This window comes from Taudactylus pleione, unplaced genomic scaffold, assembly GCF_031769625.1.
Source record: "Taudactylus pleione unplaced genomic scaffold, aTauple2 ptg000574l, whole genome shotgun sequence".
Classification (NCBI taxonomy): Eukaryota; Metazoa; Chordata; class Amphibia; order Anura; family Myobatrachidae; genus Taudactylus; species Taudactylus pleione.
In genome coordinates this window covers 711,888-733,955 of record NW_028284976.1, presented here as the reverse complement: position 1 = coordinate 733,955, position 22,068 = coordinate 711,888, and the positions used below count along the sequence as shown (strand labels likewise).

At 46.8% G+C, this 22,068-nt stretch overlaps 1 protein-coding gene and 3 pseudogenes across 1 annotated transcript in view; 3 read left to right on the top strand and 1 right to left on the bottom strand.

Annotated features, from left to right (window-relative positions):
- LOC148481540 (alcohol dehydrogenase 1-like) overlaps positions 1-22,068 on the bottom strand; it is a 118,907-nt gene that overhangs the window by 7,227 nt on the left and 89,612 nt on the right. The window contains exon 7 of the mRNA XM_088453269.1: positions 16,805-17,065. Coding sequence (XP_088309395.1) covers positions 16,805-17,065 — 261 coding nt within the window. The remainder of the gene's footprint in view (positions 1-16,804; positions 17,066-22,068) is intronic.
- LOC148481543 (18S ribosomal RNA) lies at positions 3,330-4,446 on the top strand (annotated as a pseudogene).
- Positions 5,771-6,478, top strand: LOC148481542 (18S ribosomal RNA; annotated as a pseudogene; the record flags this gene model as incomplete).
- LOC148481541 (5.8S ribosomal RNA) lies at positions 7,301-7,455 on the top strand (annotated as a pseudogene).

Genomic DNA, 22,068 nt, shown 5'->3' with positions numbered 1-22,068 from the left:
AAGGGTCCGCAGGCTCCCCAGCCGCAAGAAGGGCGCTTTGGGCGTGTGTGCACCTTCCTCTCTAATGTCTTTACTCATGCTTGGATAGATAGATAGATAGATAGATAGATAGATAGATAGATAGATAGATAGATAGAAAGATAGATAGATATTTTTTTTATTTTTATTTTTTTCCTCCCGGGGTGCTGCTGCAGCGGCGCCGGGCATCCACCGGTGGGGGGTGCCACTGGGCAGGGCGGGTCTGCACCTTATTCTCCCGTGTTTTTTATTTCACGTGTGGCTATTTTATTTTATTTTTTTTTCAAAGTACCACCTAACTCTCCCGTGTTGTTTATTTCACGTGTGGCTATTTTTTTTTTCCTTAAAATTTCCCGGGGTGCTGCTGCAGGGGCACCGTGAGGCGAGTCTGCACCCTGCTCTCCCTATGCTTTTATTTCATGGGTGGCTATAAAATTATTATTTTTTTAAACTTTCCCGGGCGGCCACCGGGGGGCGCCGCGGGTCTGCACCTCACTTTCCCTATGTTTTTATTTCATGGGTGGCTATATAATTTTATTTTTATTTTTTATTTTACCGGGTGGCCACCGGGGTGCACCGCGAGGTGGGGCGGTTCTGCACCTTACTCCTCCTATGTTTTTGTCTCATGGGTGGCTATATAATTTTATTTTTATTTTTTATTTTACCGGGCGGCCACTGGGGAGCGCCGCGAGATGGGGCGGGTCTGCACCTCACTCCTCCTATGTTTTTGTCTCATGGGTGGCTAAATAATTTTATTAAAATTTTTTTATTTTACCGGGCGGCCACCGAGGGGGGCGCCGCGAGGCGGGGCGGGTCTGCACCTCACTCCCCCTACGTTTTTGTCTCATGGGTGGCTATATAATTTTATTTTCATTTTTTATTTTACCGGGCGGCCACCGGGGGGCGCCGCGAGGCGGGCGGGCCTGCACCTCACTCCCCCTACGTTTTTATTTCTTGGGTGGCAATATAATCATTTATTTTTTTTTTAATTGTCGGGGCGGCCACAGGGGGGCGCCGCGACTCTACCCCTCACTCACCCTATGCTTTTATTTCATGGGTGGCTATATAATTTTTTTTTTTTTTACATTTCCCGGGCGGCCACCGGGGGGCGCCGCGAGGCAGGGCGGGCCTGCACCTCACTCCCCCTACGTTTTTATTTCATGGGTGGCTATATAATTTATTTATTTATTTTTTAAATTCCCGGGGCGGCCACCGGGGGGCGCCGCCACTCTGCCCCTCACTCACCATATGCTTTTATTTCATGGGTGGCTATATAATTGAATTTTTTTTTTTTAATTTTCCCGGGGGGCGCCGCGATTCGGGCGGGCCTGCACCTTGCACTCTCCCAATGTATTTATTTCATGGGTGGCTACTTTAAAAATGTTCATTTTATTTTATTTTTTTAATTCCCAGGGCGTCCACCAGGGGCGCCACGCGGCGGGGCGGGCCTGCACCTTGCACTCTCCCTAAGTTTTTATTTCATGGGTGGCTATTTTTCATTTTTTTAAAAAAATAAATAAATAATAATAATAATTTCACGGGGCGCTGCTGCAGTGGCATGGGGCGTCCAGCGGGGGGCACCGCTGGTCAGGGAGGGTCTGCACCTTACTCCCCCTATGCTTTTAATTTCATGGGTGGCTCTATTTTTTTTATTTTATTTTTTTTGCCTCCCGGAGTGCTGCCACCGGGGTGGCCACCGGGGTGCGCCGCCGTGCCGGCGGGCACTGGCCTTCGCCCCTGCCCCCTCCCCAGCCCCCCAGTGGCCCATCAGGCCAAGGGGCGGCGGTCCACGGGAGGCCGACTCCCCTCTGTGGAGGCCCCGATGAGGTCGGACTGGGTGCCCTCATCCGCCCTGCGCTTCCGAGGCTTCGGGGAAGAGAGGGAGAAGTCGCCGCTGAAGGTGGCGCGCAGCACCGGTGACGTGACCCGTGAGGGAAACCCTCTGGCGGATTGTTAGGAGAGGGAGAGAGAAAACGAGGCGACTGGCCGGGGGGCCTTCTCCCTCCCTGAGGAGGCCCAGGTCGGGCTCCAGGAGAGCACGGGAGATTCTGCGAGCGAGGCACCCTGGCCAGGTTTCCAGGAGAGCATGGGAGATTCTTCGAGCGAGGCGTCCCAGCCAGGGCTCCAGGAGAGCACGGGAGATTCTGCGAGCGAGGCGTCCTGGCCAGGGCTCCAGGGGCGACCGGAGAGAGAGCCCCCTCCGCCAGCGCGGGAGCCCTGGATGTCTCCTGGCAGGGCCGAATGGGTACGACCCTTCCCCTTCTCCGTTCCCTGCGGCGCAGCGCCACCCGGTGGCAGACAGGGAACCCAGGCGTCCCGGCAGGTTCACGGGCGAAACCGACCCTCCCTCGGCCCACGGCGCGCCCGGCACCCCTCCGCCGCGAGGGCATCCGGTCCACCAGGCATCCGCCTCGCGCTCCGACCCCCTTTCACCGGGTGGGACAGGAGGGCAGGCGGGCCCCGTCCAACTCCAGGCGGTCGCGGTTTGCTCCGTCCGTGAGCCCCAACTCAGGCGTCCGACACCGCCACGGGCTTCCGGGGAGGCTGTCCTCGCTCCAGGGCGAGGTGCTCACCCCCGGGCCCCGGTGGAGCACACGATTTCCCCGGAACCGCTCGAGCGTCGACCCGCGAAACAGACCCTTTCCCAGAGAAGGGCCCGGCGCGCCGCCCGGCGCCCAGATGTCACGGCGCCTGCACGCAGAGGGCCGCGGCCCGCGGAGAGAAAGGCAGAGATAGATGGGGCGGCCCTCCCGAGAGCGACAGAGAGCCGGGGCGAGTCCCCACGGCCGGAGGGCGAGAGAGATCGACCAAGCCATGGAGACGAAGAGCAAGGGCAGCCGAGACGGAAACACAGCACTTCTACACCCTTTCACCCCCCCGGGACAAGTTGAAACCGGTCAGGTGTAGAATGGGATGCGGTGGGTTGGGGGAGCGGGGTCCCCTGGGGGCCGACGGCCCGGCCTCGCCCTGGCGGCGGGGATCGGTGTCAGGAGGCCTGAGGCGACTTTTCGACCGATGCCTATCCAACCACACACTCCCGGGTCGGCTAGCAGCTCCGGTTTCCCACAAATGGATTGTCGGGTGAGGCGAAGAAGGGGCTGGCGCCGTCCATCCTCCCAAGCCCCGGAACCGCCACAGGTCAGCGGGCCCCGGCTGCCACTCTAACTCCGAGCTCCCCTCACCCATCCGTCCCGCCCTGGCCGCCTCCCGACGCTCGTGGGACGGCCCCCGTCCGGCGCCTCCCCACCTTTCCGACCCCGACGGTCCCCACCACCCCCGGGGGGCGGACCGGCGTGCGGACCAAGAGCTACCTGGTTGATCCTGCCGGTAGCATATGCTTGTCTCAAAGATTAAGCCATGCACGTGTAGTGAAACTGCGAATGGCTCATTAAATCAGTTATGGTTCCTTTGATCGCTCGACCCCGTTACTTGGACAACTGTGGTAATTCTAGAGCTAATACATGCCGATGAGCGCTGACCCCCAGGGATGCATGCATTTATCAGTCCAAGAACAATCCAGGGGTTCCCGGCGGGTCGGCCCCGGCCTCCCGCCGCCCCTGGCCTCTCTGGCAACTCTAGATAACCTCGGGCCGATCGCACGTCCCCGTGACGGCGACGACGCATTCGGATGTCTGCCCTATCAACTTTCAATGGTACTTTCTGCGCCTACCATGGTGACCACGGTTAACGGGGAATCAGGGTTCGATTCCGGAGAGGGAGCCTGAGAAACGGCTACCACATCCAAGGAAGGCAGCAGGCGCGCAAATTACCCACTCCCGACTCGGGGAGGTAGTGACGAAAAATAACAATACAGGACTCTTTCGAGGCCCTATAATTGGAATGAGTACACTTTAAATCCTTTAACGAGTCTGGTGCCAGCAGCCGCGGTAATTCCAGCTCTAATAGCGTATATTAAAGTTGCTGCAGTTAAAAAGCTCATAGTTGGATCTCGGGATCGAGCTGGCAGTCCGCCACGAGGCGAGCTACTGCCTGTCCCAGCCCCTGCCTCTCGGCGCCTCCCTCATGCTCTTGACTGAGTGTCCCGGGGGCCTGAAGCGTTTACTTTGAAAAAATTAGAGTGTTCAAAGCAGGCCCGGTCGCCTGGATACTTCAGCTAGGAATAATGGAATAGGACTCCGGTCTCCTATTTTGTTGGTTTTCGGAACTGGGGCCATGATTGAGCAGGACGGCCGGGGGCATCCGTATTGTGCCGCTAGAGGTGAAATTCTGTATACCGTCGAAGTTCCGACCATAAACGATGCCGACCGGCGATCTGGCGGCGTTATTCCCATGACCCGCTGAGCAGTTTCCGGGAAACCAAAGTCTTTGGGTTCCGGGGGGAGTATGGTTGCAAAGCTGAAACTTAAAGGAATTGACGGAAGGGCAGTGGCGTCAGAAGGGGGGTGCGGGGGGTGCGGCCCGCATCGGGTGTCACCCTTCAAGGGGGTGACACCAAAAACAGCAGCATACAGACCCGCGGGCCACACCTGCTGCCAGCACACCCCCTTCCTCTCCACCGAGGTCTTGCACTCCGCCGCCGCCGCCGGGAGTGACTTAGTTCTCTCTCCGCGGCTGGCGTCCAGAGCCACACACAGGCACAGAGCATTTCTATGTGCCTGTGTGTGGCTCTGGACACCGGCCGCGGTGACGTCATCACTCGCGCGGCATGAGGAAGAAGGAGGTGCGCGCCCGGAACCCTCCTGGTGGAAGCCAGCCTGGAGTGGACATCCTGAAGATAGGTAAGTAGTATTGCATAGGGGAGGGGGCACAGCATAAGGGGCATTACTGGGGGTGTTCTGGGGGCACTACTGGGGGTACTGTATAGGGGGCACAGTATAAGGGCATTATAGAAGGCACAGCATATGGGGCACTACTGTCTGGGGGCACTGCATAAGGGGAGCTCCTGCGGGTTACTGTATAGGGGCACTACTGGGGTACTGTATAAGGGCACTATAGGGGGCACTGTATAAGGGCACTATATGGGGCACTGTATAAGGGGTGCTACTACGGTACTGTATAAGGGCACTATAGGGGGCACTGTATAAGGGGTGCTACTGGGGGCACTGTGTAAGGGCACTACTGGGGTACTGTATAAGGGCACTATAGGGGGCACTGTATAAGGGGTGCTACTGGGGGTACTGTATAAGGGCACTACTGGGGTACTGTATAAGGGCACTATAGGGGGCACTGCATAAGGGGAGCTACTGGGGGCACAGCATCAGGGGCTCTAATACAGGAAGCATTGCATAATGGGCTTTAATATAGGAGGCATTGCATAATGGGTTCTAATACAGGAAGCACTGCATATTGGGCACAACTACAGGGGGCATTGCATAAAGGGGTATTACTAAAGGGGAAACTGCATAATGGACACTATTACTGGGGGCATTGAATAAGGGGTACTACTACTGTGGGCATTGTGTATAAGTGTCAATAACGTGGTCATTGTGTGAAATGGGCACTACTGTGTGTCAGAACATAAATAAGGGACACTAATTTATGGTGTAATGTGAATCTCTAGCACTATGTGCGGTGTAATGTGGATAAGATTATGCTACTGTGTGGCGTAATTTGAATTAGGGATAGTATTGTATGGCCATGTCCCTTTCTTTCAAGATCACGCCCCTTTTTGCGCGACACGCCTGCCGGGTGCACCTGGCATTCCGTGAGGAGCACAGTGTGACTGCTGGACTGGTAAGGGGGAAGAGTTCGCGAAGCTGCGCTCCATGGTCCCGATTTTTTTTTTGTGGGGGGGGGTGTCACCGTGCATTACAGTACTGGGTGACACCAACCCTAGTGATGCCTCTGTGGAAGGGCACCACCAGGAGTGGAGCCTGCGGATTAATTTGACTCAACACGGGAAACCTCAGTCGGCCCGGACACGGAAAGGATTGACAGATCGATAGCTCTTTCTCGATTCTGTGGGTGGTGGTGCATGGCCTTTCTTAGTTGGTGGAGCGATTTGTTTGGTTAATTCCGAAAACGAACGAGACTCCCGCATGCTAACTAGCTACGCGACCCCCGGCGGTCCGCGTCCAGCTTCTTAGAGGGACAAGTGGCGTTAAGCCACATGAGATCGAGCAATAACAGGTCTGTGATGCCCTTAGATGTCCGGGGCTGCACGCGCACTACACTGAACGGACCAGCGTGTGTCTACCCTTCACCGACAGATGCGGGTAACCCGCTGAACCCCGTTCGTGATAGGGATCGGGGATTGCAATTATTCCCCATGAACGAGGAATTCCCAGTAAGTGCGGGTCATAAGCTCGCGTTGATTAAGTCCCGGCCCTTTGTACACACCGCCCGTCGCAACTACCGATTGGATGGTTTAGTGAGGTCCTTGGATCGGCCCCGCCGGGGTCGGAAACGGCCCTGGCGGAGCGCCGAGAAGACGATCAAACTTGACTATCTAGAGGAAGTAAAAGTCGTAACAAGGTTTCCGTAGGTGAACCTGCGTAAGGATCAATAACGGCCAGGCCCGGGACCACGGGGTCCGCCGGCTGGAAGCAGCACCGAGAGGGGGGCCCGGCAGGGCACGAGGATGGGGCAAGGCGGGGCGACGGGCTCAGGCTTGCATCCCGGCAGGCGCCCCCTCCCCAGGTCCCCGCGGCCAGGCCCAGAGACGAGAGAAAGACGAGGCGACGCAGAGTGATGGGAGCGGACCGAAGGGGCGCCGCCATCGTGGACCCGTCGCACGGAGGGGACAGCCACGGCCGGGGGCGACGGGGACCCCGGACGGCCGCCCCAGAGTAGGTCCGGCACCCGCGTTCCCCGGACGCTCCCGATGGACGGGGGCCTCCGCGCCCCTCCCCGCGATCCAAGGGGCTGGGTGGGCAGAGCGGCGCCAGAACGGAGGCCACGGCGGGTGGTGGGGGAATGGCCGGGGGGCCCGTCCTCCCCTCTGTGCCGGCCTCCCAGGCCCGGGGCCGCCACGACGCCGGCCCCGCCAGCGGGCGAGCCGATTTCCCAGAAGCACAGGTCCCCTACAGGCCGATCAGGGTACCACTCACCTCCTCGCCCGCCCCGGAGAGGGGGGAGGAGGCGGTAGGTCGAGAAGACCTAAGACGTCGCGCCTCCCGCTGGCAGGAGCCGTGGGAGCCGGACGCGGGCGGGGGACGGGTTCCGCGGCCCGTCCCCTTGACCCGCGCGCCAGCCCCCCGGACCCCTGAGGGACGCGGCGGCCGGGCGCCCGGACACTAGGGCCCCAGGGCGTCAGTTTTTTAACTCCCCCACCGGAATGCAGAGTACCCCTGCCGACCGAGAAAGAGAGAGAAAAAGCCACGACTCTCAGCGGTGGATCACTCAGCTCGTGCGTCGATGAAGAACGCAGCTAGCTGCGAGAATTAGTGTGAATTGCAGGACACATTGATCATCAACACTTCGAACGCACCATTTTGGAATAAGGCTGTAACATAACAAAATGTAAAAAAAGTGACGCGCTGTGAATACTTTCCGGATGCTCTGTATGTACTCTACCTCTATTAACTTTTATGTTAGTACATGAAATATCATCTGGAAATCATCTGTTGGAGTTGCAATAAAGGATTTTATTGAAATCTACTGTATGCTGTTGAATCCTCTTTATGTGAAGAAAATTATAAGGTAACCTTAAAACCTGAAGGGGTAATAAGAGGTGTTTGCTTTAAACATATCATGAGGTATGTACCTTGAAAATCAGGTGGATGAGACTGTTCTATCAACACCTATTTTTCAGATATAGATAATCCCTCACATTGGATGGATCAACAATAATTGTTGATCCATCCAATGCATCCCCTCATCTCTGATAACAGCATCACTGGCTCTGTGTGCCCCCCTCCCCCACCCACAACAGTGTAACAGCAGAAGCTCACCTCCTCCTCCTCCTTTCCCCTCTATGAACACCGCAGTAGTGGGTCAGTGTGCAACCCTCACCAAGGACCAAATTTAGGTCTGTGGGGGTTCCTGGTCAACAACTGTGGGGGGGGCTATTAAGTTTATTTATATATATATATATATATATATATATATATAGCAACTGGCATACTGTGTACACTTTACTGTAATAACAAAGTGGAAAACAAAACATTGAGCTACATTACTGGTCAATGAATGTACAATATAACCATGGAAAATTAGTACTATTTTGGGAGGATGGTAGGGATCGAAAGTACAAAAGTGTCTCAATGCACAAAGGGCAACATTAATGAGTAGTAACAAAACACAGGGGGAGGGCTAATGAAAACTTGATTTGTTGTCTGTGTAAAAAGTGCAGCCTTTACAAATGAATTCCTCCTCCCTCCCCCTCTGTGTTGAGACAAACAATGGGCAGTGTTATTCTGAAAAAGGACATGAACACACTGTAAATTACTGATGGGCAGTTTTTGAATTATAATGTATATCTAGAACCAGTACTGTATACAAAATATCGAGCCATATTTTTAGGGGGAAATTTCTACACTAAGAAATCACTACACACACATGCTGTCCTCACTGAGGCCCTGATTCAGAGCCGGACACTCTGACAGAGCGCTTGCTCTGAATCAGGGCCATCCCTCCTACTTTTTGGAGCGGCCTCCTGGCCGCTCGCATAGCTGTTGGTGACCACCCACAGCTATAGCAAGCGGCCAAAATGATGGTCGCGATCGTCAAGATCATCGCGACCATCGGGCATGTGCTTTCACAGCTAATTGCATCTAGCTCCTAATGTCAGATAGTGGTGAGTAATCCTAAATGACCCTGTATTTGCAAATAATTTATTTTTTTGACAGTAACATGAAGAGACCGACTTCACCCCGGCTATCACTGCTTTGTAGTTTACTTTCCCTTATTTTGCGTGTAAAGTAAACACAGATGGAAACAAATTATTTACATATGAGTTTGTCTTTAATTTTTTATTTGAGAATGCCAAACTCCAAATATTATCAAGTGCATAATTACTGAACATTGATGTAGCATCAAATCAAATTAAGACACTGCATAGTTATAACTGTATATTACAGGTTAATGGTGGGTACACACTGTGCGATATTACTGAGCGACTGCACGATTACGACATCGTAATCGTGCTATCGCTCAGTAATCGTGCACAAATCGTGCACTTTTATGTCGGAAACGACCAGCGATGCGCACTCCCGCTGGTCGTTTCCGACATGGTTCATCGGGCTGACATGCAGGCCAACCTGACGATCTTGTCAGGTTGCTGTATGTCGGGGAATGGGGGAGAGAGCCCGGCGCTGAATGATATCGTTAATGATATCATTCAGCGGCTGTGCTCAATGTCATGAACGACATTGAGCACAGCCTGCCGGGGACACACTACACGATATCGCTCAGGGAGCATATCGTGTAGTGTGTACGCACCATTAGTCTCCCATATCCAAAATGCTTGGGACCAGGGGTATTTTGGATAACGGAATATTCCGTATTTTGGAATATTTGCATATCACAATGAAATATCTTGGGAATGGGACCCTAATATACACACAGAATACTTATATGTGTTATATACACCTTATACACACAGCCTGCAGGTAATTTTATACAATATTTTCAATAATTGTGTGGCTCAAGCTAAGTTTGTGTATATAAATGAAATTCATTTATGTTTCATATACACCTTATAGTGCACCTGATCAGGAAGCCCGGAGAAGATCACCGGAGGCCAGGAGGATGCAGGTAAGTGTAATAAAGGGAGGGGGGGTCACGGGGGGCGGGGCTTAGCGTCGGTGGGGGTAGCAGCGACGGTGGGTCAGTCTTAGACATGTGACATTTAAGAAAGTGCTGGGACATCCAGGAAGAAATAGCAGAGAGACAGTTGGACATATGAGTGAGGAGAGAGTGGGAGAGGTCGGGGAGGAGAGGTAGATCTACTGGTGATTTATTGACATACTGTAGTCTAGTGTTCTACATTTTTTTCCAAATCACTATACTGTATGTAATGGTGTTATTTTTAAGACTGTCCAAATACACAGGTCTGCGATGAAAAAGCTTTTTAAATTAATTTGTGTGATACTTATAGATTTTTGGCTTCTGAACATGGAAATTACTCCTGATTTTGCATATCACATCACGATTTTCTGCAAAACGTGTATTTATGAATAAGTAATTTTTTTCATATTCTTTAAAGTAATAAATGTATTCTGCTTACATTTATTATAAAACATTGTCTTAAATGAATTCAGTCGGTAGTATAGAACTTTGCAATTCAGTTCTCGTCATAAAACTTCCCCCCGCCCAGTGCCAGATTAAGATCAACATGTTTTGGAACTGACTGGATATGCAAGACACAACTGGTTAATATGTGGAGATCTTAAAATTTTATGCATGGTACTTGGCCAGCAACAAGGTTACAGTAAATGTCCATGTTTTCTCGGTGTATGGGATAGCAGAGCTAAAAATGTACATTGGCAAAAAAAATTGGCCAGCTCGAAAGAGTTTAGAAATTGGAAAAAATAATTTCATCAAATCCAGTTTAGTAGATCCGAATAAACATTTACTTCTACCTCCACATATAAAATTAGTACTGATAAAACAATTTGTAAAAACACTGCCTAAAGATGGAGAAAATTTTAAAAATCTTTGCACCAAATTCCGTAACCTATCCGATGCTAAACTTAAGGAAGGCATTTTTACAGACCCTGACATTAGAAAGTTAATAAAAGATTAACATTTTGGGCGTGTAATGAATATTGTGTAACTTTCTGCATGGGCTTCATTCAAACAAGTGATTTCAAAATTTTTAGGCAATGTCAAGGATCCAAAGTACAAAAAAATTGTCAGGGAAATGCTTAATAGTTACAGAAACCTTGGCTGCAATATGAGTTTAAAGGTACATTTTTTGAATTCCCATATTGAGCATTTCCTGAATAATCTCGGAGTCTATAGTGAAGAACAGTGTGAACTGTTCCACTAAGACATTATAGATGTAGAAAGAAGATACTAGGGTTGTTGGGATGTCAGCATGATGGCTGACTACTGCTGGATGATACACAGAAATGATCCAGAAAAAGCTTATAAGCAAAAACGACTAAACAACGTTTGAAGACAAAAAAAAACAAGATATTACTGATATTTTCAATAATTATGGTTTTCTTTCTATTATTGTTTGATTTTATTGTTATTTTGTTATGTAATTAAGACAAAAACACAGTGATATCATCTACACTTCTTCGTATATCACAATAAATATGTCAAAAACAATTAAACTTCTTGTTTTTTCTTAAAAATTTATGTAACCCCATTATAGGTAAATGTGATTTGGTAATTTTTTAAATATACTATTTATTGATGTACACAGGAGTATAATTAAGAATATAAAAGTATTATTAAAAAAGCTTTCAATACCTTAAATTTTGCAGACCTGTGTTATTAGTGTGCTTAAACGGTGTGCTGTGATTTATGTTTATGATCTTAACCAGGAGTTCTCAATTCCAGTTCTCAAGTACCACCAACATGGTTTGTGGATTTTTACAGGGTCAGTAATTAAGTCACCTGTTTCCACAGACAGATATCCTCAACACATGACCTGTTGGGAATACTTGAGGGTTGAGGTTGGGAACCACTAATCTAAACTATAGGATACCACTATATTATATTTCTGGGTCAATTGGTACATTCAAAGAGGTACTGTAAGCTGAATAATAATTGAGGATTCAACCAGACACTACTGTTGTCTGACAAACACCACTCTCTGAAATCTCGAGCCTATGGCATTACATTTTGAAGTTGTATTGCACTTCACTTCCATTTAAAGCTTGATTTCTTTATTTAATGAAAACAGTGAGCATGCCCCCATCCTACCATAAACAGCCCATGTAAATGAAATAATGAAGGCGGTATATTGATTGCTTGTACTAATAGGTTCATATTAGTCTGCATGTATACCTAAGCTACATGTACAAAACATTATTTTTTGCAATGGCTGTTGGTACAATCTAAACATTGGCCCCATGAAGCTGCCACATTAGGACCTGAGATTTCTCTGGCAGCCCTGATAACAGAATTACATTTGTTCATTTTTTTAATTTCATTAAAATTAGGTTTAAATATAATTAATAATGGTACAGTATGTACTATATAGGTTACCCTGTTTTTATCTATGTGCAACCTTGTATACAATACATTACAATGAAGCCACTAAACCACTGAATTTCTAAAACTGTTCAAAAGAGCTCTAATTATATACAAAGAAAATCAACATATTAATGCTAATAATGTGGAAATGATTCACCTCATAGTGCTACAGATCTACAACATATATATAATACAATGTAATGTAAAACACCACACTTTCTAATGCATACTATTTAAGCTTTGGGCTCTAAACAAAATGTTATTATGTAATGTTATGTTAATTTGTTTTAGCAGTCCCAAAATGGCATGATTCCTTTGTGAATAAATTAACTGAACATCTTGGCAAAAATATATGAAAACCAGGTATGGTACTTGATATGGTGAGACTATGGCTGCACTGGCGTGATATTCAGAATAGTATTTTGATTTGTGTTAGAGTGGGCATCCAATTATTTACTGTAGTTAAAATTAAGAGTTATCAGTGTGTTGTATTTTGCTGGCCTGGTCTAAGTATCATTGTGATCGATTGTTTTAAGTGAATGCAATGGCCAGTACAGTATTTTACACAGTTTAAAATGTAGCCTTATCACTCTAGTGTGTTTATTAATATTGGATAGAATGGGTAGGGGAAAGGGAAAGGGTTTATGCACTGGACTGTTTATATCTGCAATTACTCTAAATTAATATTATATACCAACAATACCATGATTTATACTAGGATAACACCCTAGAATTGTTGCTAAGTTGGTGGTGCTCCCGGGAATAAAGGAGATACTATTTTGCATCAAATGTTTGCACAGGCAAAGAAAAAGTTAATTCCCTTTGTGGGGCACTCTTTATATAACTGAATCTTGTGATATAATGATTAAAATATACCCTTTATTCAAAACATACTCTATAAAATAAATGATGGAAAATACCACCAAAACACTAATTGACAAACAAAATAGAATACAGTATATCACCATAATTCACTTATTTATAAACACATATAATAATCACAAATTAAGCACATTACTTAGGGCTCTATTTATTAACATTATTTTTACTAAAATAAAGTGAAAAAGGGTGTTTTCACACCCTTTTCACATTATTTTAGTTTCACCTGTAGTTATTACAGGTAATTGGAGTAGAATAAGTAAAATTCTACTCCAACCCCTAAGTATCACTTATTTTTAGTAAAGCAGATCGCATTTCCCATAAATGTAATGGGAAATGTGATCCAACCATAAAAATAAATTGTAAAAAAATACCGGGGAAAGCCCTGTGATAATAACGCCACCTGGAGGTGGCGTTATCCAGGGTCTTCCCCGGTTACCGGGCTCCCACTGTGCTCTAACGGGGAGAGCAGAGGCAGGAGCCAGTACCAGTAATCAGCTATGTGGCCTAAACAGACCGCAAGCTGATTGCTGTAAAAAAAAGAAAAAAAAAATTGAAACATTTTTTTTTTACTTACCTGACTCCAGGGACCGGTGATCGGGCTTCCAGTGGTGGCTCCTCTCCGGTCAGCTGGTCTCCCATAGTGCCCTGCTGCCCGGTCATCAGGTGATCGGGTCCCAGTGCAGTATGGGAGATCACCTGATCAGGAAGCTCGGAGAAGATCACCGGAGGCCAGGAGGATGCAGGTAAGTGTAATAAAGGGAGGGGGGGTCACGGGGGGGGGCTTAGTGTCGGTGGGGGTAGCAGCGACGGTGGGTCGGCGCATGCACGGGCTCTTAGTCGCGGTATTTTTTAAAAAAAAAACGCGACTAGAGTGCGGATGGGATCCGCAGGGACAGAGCTTTATCGCAAGCTCTGTCCCTGAAAGGGATTTATAGTAAATCCCTGTGATATTGCCTGAATTCGCGATGCGAATTCACTCTGTAATATCACACTACAATCCGCATTCAATATGCGGATTGTAGTAAATAGAGCCCTTAGAGTATATACAGTATATTAGAATATAACTGCTTAACAAATCTCTATTATTTGTCGTCTTCTTTTTGATAAGCCTGACAAATGATTTTCAAATTATTATTATTATTCAGGCATATGCCCTACTTTAATATATATAATAACTTTTTTCTTGATCATTCATTTTAATTTAACATTGTGTAATATATTTTAAATAATTTGTCTCCTTTCTTGATAAGCCCGATTAAAATCTTCCTTCACTATTATAAAGGCATGTGTTCTATTCTGACCCTCATGACACGTAAGCAGTGTGTAACTAGTCAGATAGCTAAACCAAGTTCATCTCTTAATCCACAGACAATGAGTTTTCTGGAACTTTGTACATTTATTAACATAGACCGGAATGATTGTCCATATAATACAACTGTGGTTCTGCAGAGTAGGTCACTGTACTTGTGATAACAAAATAAGAGAATAAACTGCAAATGCGAGTGTGCGGTAAGAAGATATAAGCCTTGTGGGGTTCAGAAGACTTACACAGCCTGTCAGCATGTAAAACACAGATTACTGCTAAAATGGAGGATTCAACCCTTTGACCTGTCACATGGCAAAAGGTAGCCAGACATACGCAAACTAATGCAGATCTACACAGAGCAGAGTAGACTTAACTAGCAGAGTGTAAAACATAAGCTTGTCACATAAAATCACTGGCAAGGCTACAGTATATGAAACAATATTAGAAATGCTGTGGTTACAGTACATGTTCCATTACAATAATCTGTTAAAATATCCTACAAATTCAGTGAGCAGTATATGGTGCAAATTTAGGATTTCTATGCACACTAATTATGCTGGATAAACTTTTTTCACCATCTACCCACATGATTGGCTAAAAAGCGCTGTCAATCACTGATTCTAGCTAGGGATTGGTTCCTAGAGCCAATCAATTGTGATTGGTACAATACCCTGTCAATCACCCCGATGGAGACCACCATTGGCTGGTACCTTGTTTTAACCAGGGACAGAATGTAGGGAGTTCAGGTCTTGTTGTGAACAAGCCAGGAAGCAAAACTCGCGTCAACCCAACCCACCCACCATGGACGTAATGAGCTGACCTGTCAGTACACGCACCTGACACCCCAGCTGACTTTGAACTGATGGGGCCTTCCTCGATCAGGAAGAGCAGCACGGCGGCTACACTACAGCCGCATGCGAATCACTGCGCTGGAGGGGGTGAAGTAACGGAGGTGGCTGATAATCAGCTGACAAGCAGCTGATATGCTACACGGATATCTGGTCCAAAACTCATTTGCAGGCAGGCTATCACACAGGTACATAAGCATATACTTTTCTTTTTCAAGGTGGCGCCCTAACTGATCAGGGTGAACTTGGTTCCTGCAATACCGGATGGCATCAGGGACCATCTTTATATTTTTCTTTCTATAGACACCAGCTCCCCCACTCTCTCATCACTTGTCCAATACAAGGCACTATGTACAACAAGTGAAATCAGAGGTGGGTGACACTTATGTGTCTTACTTTCACTTATTCTTATGCAGTAATATAATATACCTGTGGTGTCTCTACCTACTTTCTGAGAAAAACAAGTCTTGTTTTTATGAGACATACATTTATGTCTTTAAAACTATGAAATATTAACACTGACACAAGTCAATATAGTCTATAGGGAAATAGTGCAATATCATTGAAGTATTATTATCAGATCAATGTTTTCATTTTTTGACTAAAATGGATTTTGTTCAGTACACGCAATGAGTCATTATCAATATCTACTGAAAATGCTGCAGTGGATTTATGTAATATGATTGATTAAAATATTCACATAGATGAATTATATGATGCTGTGGATCATTGAGTATAAGGATGATTGACTAATATATGGTTGGAGTATATTAATTTATTCATGTAATTCATTAATTTGAAGTTGGAAATGGTTTTTCCTTTTTCATGTCATATTTGTTTGCTTTAGGGGTATATGTAATATTGCTATAAGGCAACACAGTCTGATTACCTATTTGATCTAATTATAATCATTTAACCATCTTTTTTTCCCCAGGCACTGTTTAGAATCATTGATTTGAAATATATATTTTCTAGTACATGCACTAGGTTATACAAAGTCTTTTTATATATTTACTGCTCAACTTAGACATGTGTAATTTATGTATATTTATGTTAACATTCTTGAATCACGTTGGTTGAAATAATCTCTGGGAACATATGACTTGATATTGCCACACTTTGTTGACCGGAATTTATGAAGTTAATATAATGAGATTTAACTTCCCTTTTTCGTAAAATTTGTGCTGTATTCTATTTTGCTCGTCAATTAGTGTTTTGGTGGTATTTTCCATCATTTATTTTATAGAGTATGTTTTGAATAAAAGTTAAATTTAATAATTATAACCATATCACAATATTCAGTTATATAAAGAGTGCCCCTCAAAGGGAATTATCTTTTTCGTTGCCTGTGCAAAAATTTGATGCATAAATGTTTATTAATATTATAATTCATCACACAGAAATGTACTAGCATTGTACAAATGGAAAATGTAGTGTATCTCACAGCAACAAATTATTAGCTTTGACCTATCACCTGCCTACTGAAAGTTAGACAATAAAAGATATGCATCATATTGGTTGCTTTAAGTAATAACACATTTTCACCATTTTGTACAATAGACCACATTGTAAGATGGGTACCACTTACAAGCTGCCAATTTATATATCAGCATCAAACAAGAAAAAAAAATATTCTCAGAACACACCCTAAAGAAAAAAGTATTGTTATAATAAAATTCACATTTCAGTTACTAACCATTATATCAGTGTTTCCAATGCACTCAAAAGTATAATGAGCTCCCCCATTAGTCATCTCTAGCAGCACCTCATGAATGGGTTTCTTGTGGTCCTTTGGGTTGATGCACTCAGTGGCTCCCAGCTCTTTAGCTTTCTCAAACTTATCACTATTTACATCAATAGCGATAATCCTGGAAGCTCCGGCTACTTTACATCCAATAATCACAGAGAGACCAACGCCTCCCAATCCAAATACTGCACATGTGGAGCCAGCCGTGACCTGCAATAATAAGTTCAAGATATTTTATTAGACGATTTGTGGGTTTTAAGTAGGGGTGAGCGGGTTCGGATTTCTGAAATCCGAACCCCCCCGAGCCACCCCGATCCGAGTCCGATCCGAGTCAGGCTCGACTTTTCCCGCCTGACTCGGATCTGAAATCGAGGCAAAACGTCATCATCCCGCCTTCCGAGTCTCGCGGGTTTTTGATCCTATATAAGGTACCCGCGTCGGCGCCATTTTCTCACTCGGCTGTGGACAGTGAAGAGGGAGGGTGGGTGTTAGGGCTGTGTAGTGTAGTGTAGTGTAGTGCTGCTGTTGTCCGCTACTTCAAAGTCCATAGGGGCTGGCTGTGTTGTGCTGTGCTGCTGTTGTTAATAGGGGCTGTGTCCACTACTTCAAAGTCCATAGGGGCTGGCTGGACTGTGTTGTGCAGTCAGTTCTCCATAGGGGCTGTGTCCACTCCAAAGTCCTGTGCAGTGTCCCAGTCCTAAAGGGGTGCTGTAGTATTGTCCAGGGGGTGCTCTGTCCATCAGGGGTGCTCCCCCCAAGTGCTAAAAAAATAATATATTTTCTGTGTTTGTGAATTGTGCGCGCAGTAGCCGCACGTGCATCAACAAAGTAGTGACAAGCGTGCGCCTGTGTCATAAGTAAAAGGCCGGCTGGCTTGACCGTTAAAGGGTGCTGTAACCCCCAAAGTACACTCCAGTCCAAACCAAAAAAAAAATTATTTTCTGTGTTTGTGAATTGTGTGCGCAGTAGCCGCACGTGCATCAACAAAGTAGTGCCAAGCGTGCGCCTGTGTCATAAGTAAAGGGCCGGCTGGCTTGACCGTTAAAGGGTGCTGTAACCCCCGAAAGTACACTCCAGTCCAAACCAAAAAAAAATTTATTTTCTGTGTTTGTGAATTGTGTGCGCAGTAGCCGCACGTGCATCAACAAAGTAGTGCCAAGCGTGCGCCTGTGTCATAAGTAAAGGGCCGGCTGGCTTGACCGTTAAGGGTGCTGTAACCTCCGAAAGTACACTCCAGTCCAAACCAAAAAAAAAATTATTTTCTGTGTTTGTGAATTGTGTGCGCAGTAGCCGCACGTGCATCAACAAAGTAGTGCCAAGCGTGCGCCTGTGTCATAAGTAAAGGGCCGGCTGGCTTGACCGTTAAGGGTGCTGTAACCCCCGAAAGTACACTCCAGTCCAAACCAAAAAAAAAATTTATTTTCTGTGTTTGTGAATTGTGTGCGCAGAAGCCGCACGTGCATCAACAAAGTAGTGCCAAGTGTGCGCCTGTGTCATAAGTAAAGGGCCGGCTGGCTTGACCGTTAAGGGTGCTGTAACCCCCGAAAGTACACTCCAGTCCAAAACAAAAAAAAAATTATTTTCTGTGTTTGTGAATTGTGTGCGCAGTAGCCGCACGTGCATCAACAAAGTAGTGCCAAGAGTGCGCCTGTGTCATAAGTAAAGGGCCGGCTGGCTTGACCGTTAAGGGTGCTGTAACCCCCAAAGTACACTCCAGTCCAAACCAAAAAAAAAATTATTTTCTGTGTTTGTGAATTGCGTGCGCAGTAGCCACATGTGCATCAACAAAGTAGTGCCAAGCGTGCGCCTGTGTCATAAGTAAAGGGCCGGCTGGCTTGACCGTTAAAGGGTGCTGTAACCCCCAAAGTACACTCCAGTCCAAACCAAAAAAAAAATTATTTTCTGTGTTTGTGAATTGTGTGCGCAGTAGCCGCACGTGCATCAACAAAGTAGTGCCAAGCGTGCGCCTGTGTCATAGGTAAAGGGCCAGCTGGCTTGACCGTTAACGGTGCTGTAACCCCCGAAAGTACACTCCAGTCCAAACCAAAAAAAAAATTATTTTCTGTGTTTGTGAATTGTGTGCGCAGTAGCCGCACGTGCATCAACAAAGTAGTGCCAAGCGTGCGCCTGTGTCATAAGTAAAGGGCCGGCTGGCTTGACCGTTAAGGGTGCTGTAACCCCCGAAAGTACACTCCAGTCCAAACCAAAAAAAAAATTATTTTCTGTGTTTGTGAATTGTGTGCGCAGTAGCCGCACGTGCATCAACAAAGTAGTGCCAAGCGTGCGCCTGTGTCATAAGTAAAGGGCCGGCTGGCTTGACCGTTAAGGGTGCTGTAACCCCCGAAAGTACACTCCAGTCCAAACCAAAAAAAAAATTATTTTCTGTGTTTGTGAATTGTGTGCGCAGTAGCCGCACGTGCATCAACAAAGTAGTGCCAAGCGTGCGCCTGTGTCATAAGTAAAGGGCCGGCTGGCTTGACCGTTAAAGGGTGCTATAACCCCCAAAGTACATTCCAGTCCAAACCAAAAAAAAAATTATTTTCTGTGTTTGTGAATTGTGTGCGCAGTAGCCGCACGTGCATCAACAAAGTAGTGCCAAGCGTGCGCCTGTGTCATAAGTAAAGGGCCAGCTGGCTTGACCGTTAAAGGGTGCTGTAACCCCCAAAGTACACTCCAGTCCAAACCAAAAAAAAAATTATTTTCTGTGTTTGTGAATTGTGTGCGCAGTAGCCGCACGTGCATCAGCAAAGTAGTGCCAAGCGTGCGCCTGTGTCATAAGTAAAGGACCGGCTGGCTTGACCGTTAAGGGTGCTGTAACCCCCGAAAGTACACTCCAGTCCAAACCAAAAAAAAAATTATTTTCTGTGTTTGTGAATTGTGTGCGCAGTAGCCGCACGTGCATCAACAAAGTAGTGCCAAGCGTGCGCCTGTGTCATAAGTAAAGGGCCGGCTGGCTTGACCGTTAAGGGTGCTGTAACCCCTGAAAGTACACTCCAGTCCAAACCAAAAAAAAAATTATTTTCTGTGTTTGTGAATTGTGTGCGCAGTAGCCGCACGTGCATCAACAAAGTAGTGCCAAGCGTGCGCCTGTGTCATAAGTAAAGGGCCGGCTGGCTTGACCGTTAAGGGTGCTGTAACCCCCGAAAGTACACTCCAGTCCAAACCAAAAAAAAAATTATTTTCTGTGTTTGTGAATTGTGTGCGCAGTAGCCGCACGTGCATCAACAAAGTAGTGCCAAGCGTGCGCCTGTGTCATAAGTAAAGGGCCGGCTGGCTTGACCGTTAAGGGTGATGTAACCCCCGAAAGTACACTCCAGTCCAAACCAAAAAAAAAATGATTTTCTGTGTTTAGCCGCACGTATATATCAAATTGATATAACATAAATGGAGGACCAAACTTTCTCCGATAAAAATAAAATAGAGAAAGATCAAGAACCACTTCCTCCTAGTGCTGAAGCTGCTGCCACTAGTCATGACATAGACGATAACATGCCATCAACGTCGTCTGCCAAGGCCGATGCCCAATGTCATAGTAGAGGGCACATACAATCCCAAATGGCAAAGTTCAGGAAAATGACCTTGAAAAAGACATTTAAATCAGCTGAAGAGAAACGTAAACTTGCCAATATGCCATTTACGACACGGAGTGGCAAGGAACGGCTAAGGTCGATCCCTAGTATGTTCATGACTAGTGGTTCAGCTTCACATGACGATGGAAGCATTCCTCCCACTAAAAAAATCAAAAGAGTTAAGCTGGCAAAAGCACAGCGAAGAACTGTGCTTTCTAAGAAGATATCACAAATCCCCAAGGAGAGTCCAAGTGTGGTGGTGGTTGCGATGCCTGACCTTCCCAGCACTGGACGGGAAGAGGTGGCTCTTTCCACCATTTGCACGCCCCCTGCAAGTGCTGAAAGGAGCACCCACAGTCCACTTGCTGATATGCAAATTGAAGATGTCAGGCGAGGAGGATTCTGATGGTGATGTGGTTTGTTTAAATCAGGCTCCGGGGGAGACAGTTGTTGTCCGTGGGATGAAAAAGCCCATCACGGTCATGCCTGGGCAGAAGACCAAACATTCCACCTCTTTGGTCTGGCAATATTTCTATCCAAATCCGGACAACAACTGTCTTGCCATATGTACCATATGTAAAGGTGAAATAAGTAGGGGTAGGGACGTCGACCACCTAGGAACATCCTCCCTTATACGGCACCTGCAGCGCGTTCATAAAAAGTTACTGTCAAGTTCAGAAACTTTGGCTAAGACCGTAAGCAGTCCAGGGACACCTAAATCCCGTTGTCCTGTTGTATCCAAGCGCCTGCAAACCACACCGTCAACTCCCTCCTCGTCAATTTCCTCCTTAGTCAGGATCGGAAGTAGTCCTGCAGGCCATGTCACTGGCATGACTGACTCTCCTATCCGGGATTCCTCCGGAGGATCCTGCATTGCTACGCCTACTGCTGCCGCTGCTGCTGTTGCTGCTGCTGGGAGTCGTTCATCATCCCAGAGAGGAAGTAGGAACACCACTACTTTTACTAAACAATTGACCCTCCAACAGTCCTTAGCGAGGAGGATGAAGTACGACAGCAGTCATCCTGAAGCAAAACGTATAACTGAGGCCTTGACTGCTATGTTGGTGTTAGACGTGCGTCCGGTATCCGCCATTAGTGCAGTGGGATTTAGACAATTGATGGAGGTAGTGTGTCCCTGGTTCCAAATCCCATCTAGATTCCACTTCACTAGGCAGGCGATACCGAGACTGTACAGAAACGTCAGAAAAAGTGTCCTCAGTGTCCTGAAAAATGCCGTTGTACACAATGTCCACTTAACCACGGACATGTGGACAAGTGGAACAGGGCAGACTAAGGACTATATGACTGTGACAGCCCACTGGGTAGATGTATCACCTTACGCAGCAACAGCAGCAGCGTCACCAGTAGCAGCATCTCAGAAACGCCAGCTCGTTACAAGGCAGGCTATGCTGTGTATCACCGGTTTCAGTAAGAGGCACACCGCCGACAACCGCTTAGAGAAACTGAGGGAAATCATCGCCCAGTGGCTTACCCCACTTAGACTCTCCTGGGGATTTGTGATATCTGACAACGCCACCAATATTGTGCGGGAATTACATCTGGGCAAATTCCAGCACGTCCCATGTTTTGCTCACACAATAAACTTGGTGGTGCAGAATTTTCTGAAAAGCGACAGGGGCGTGC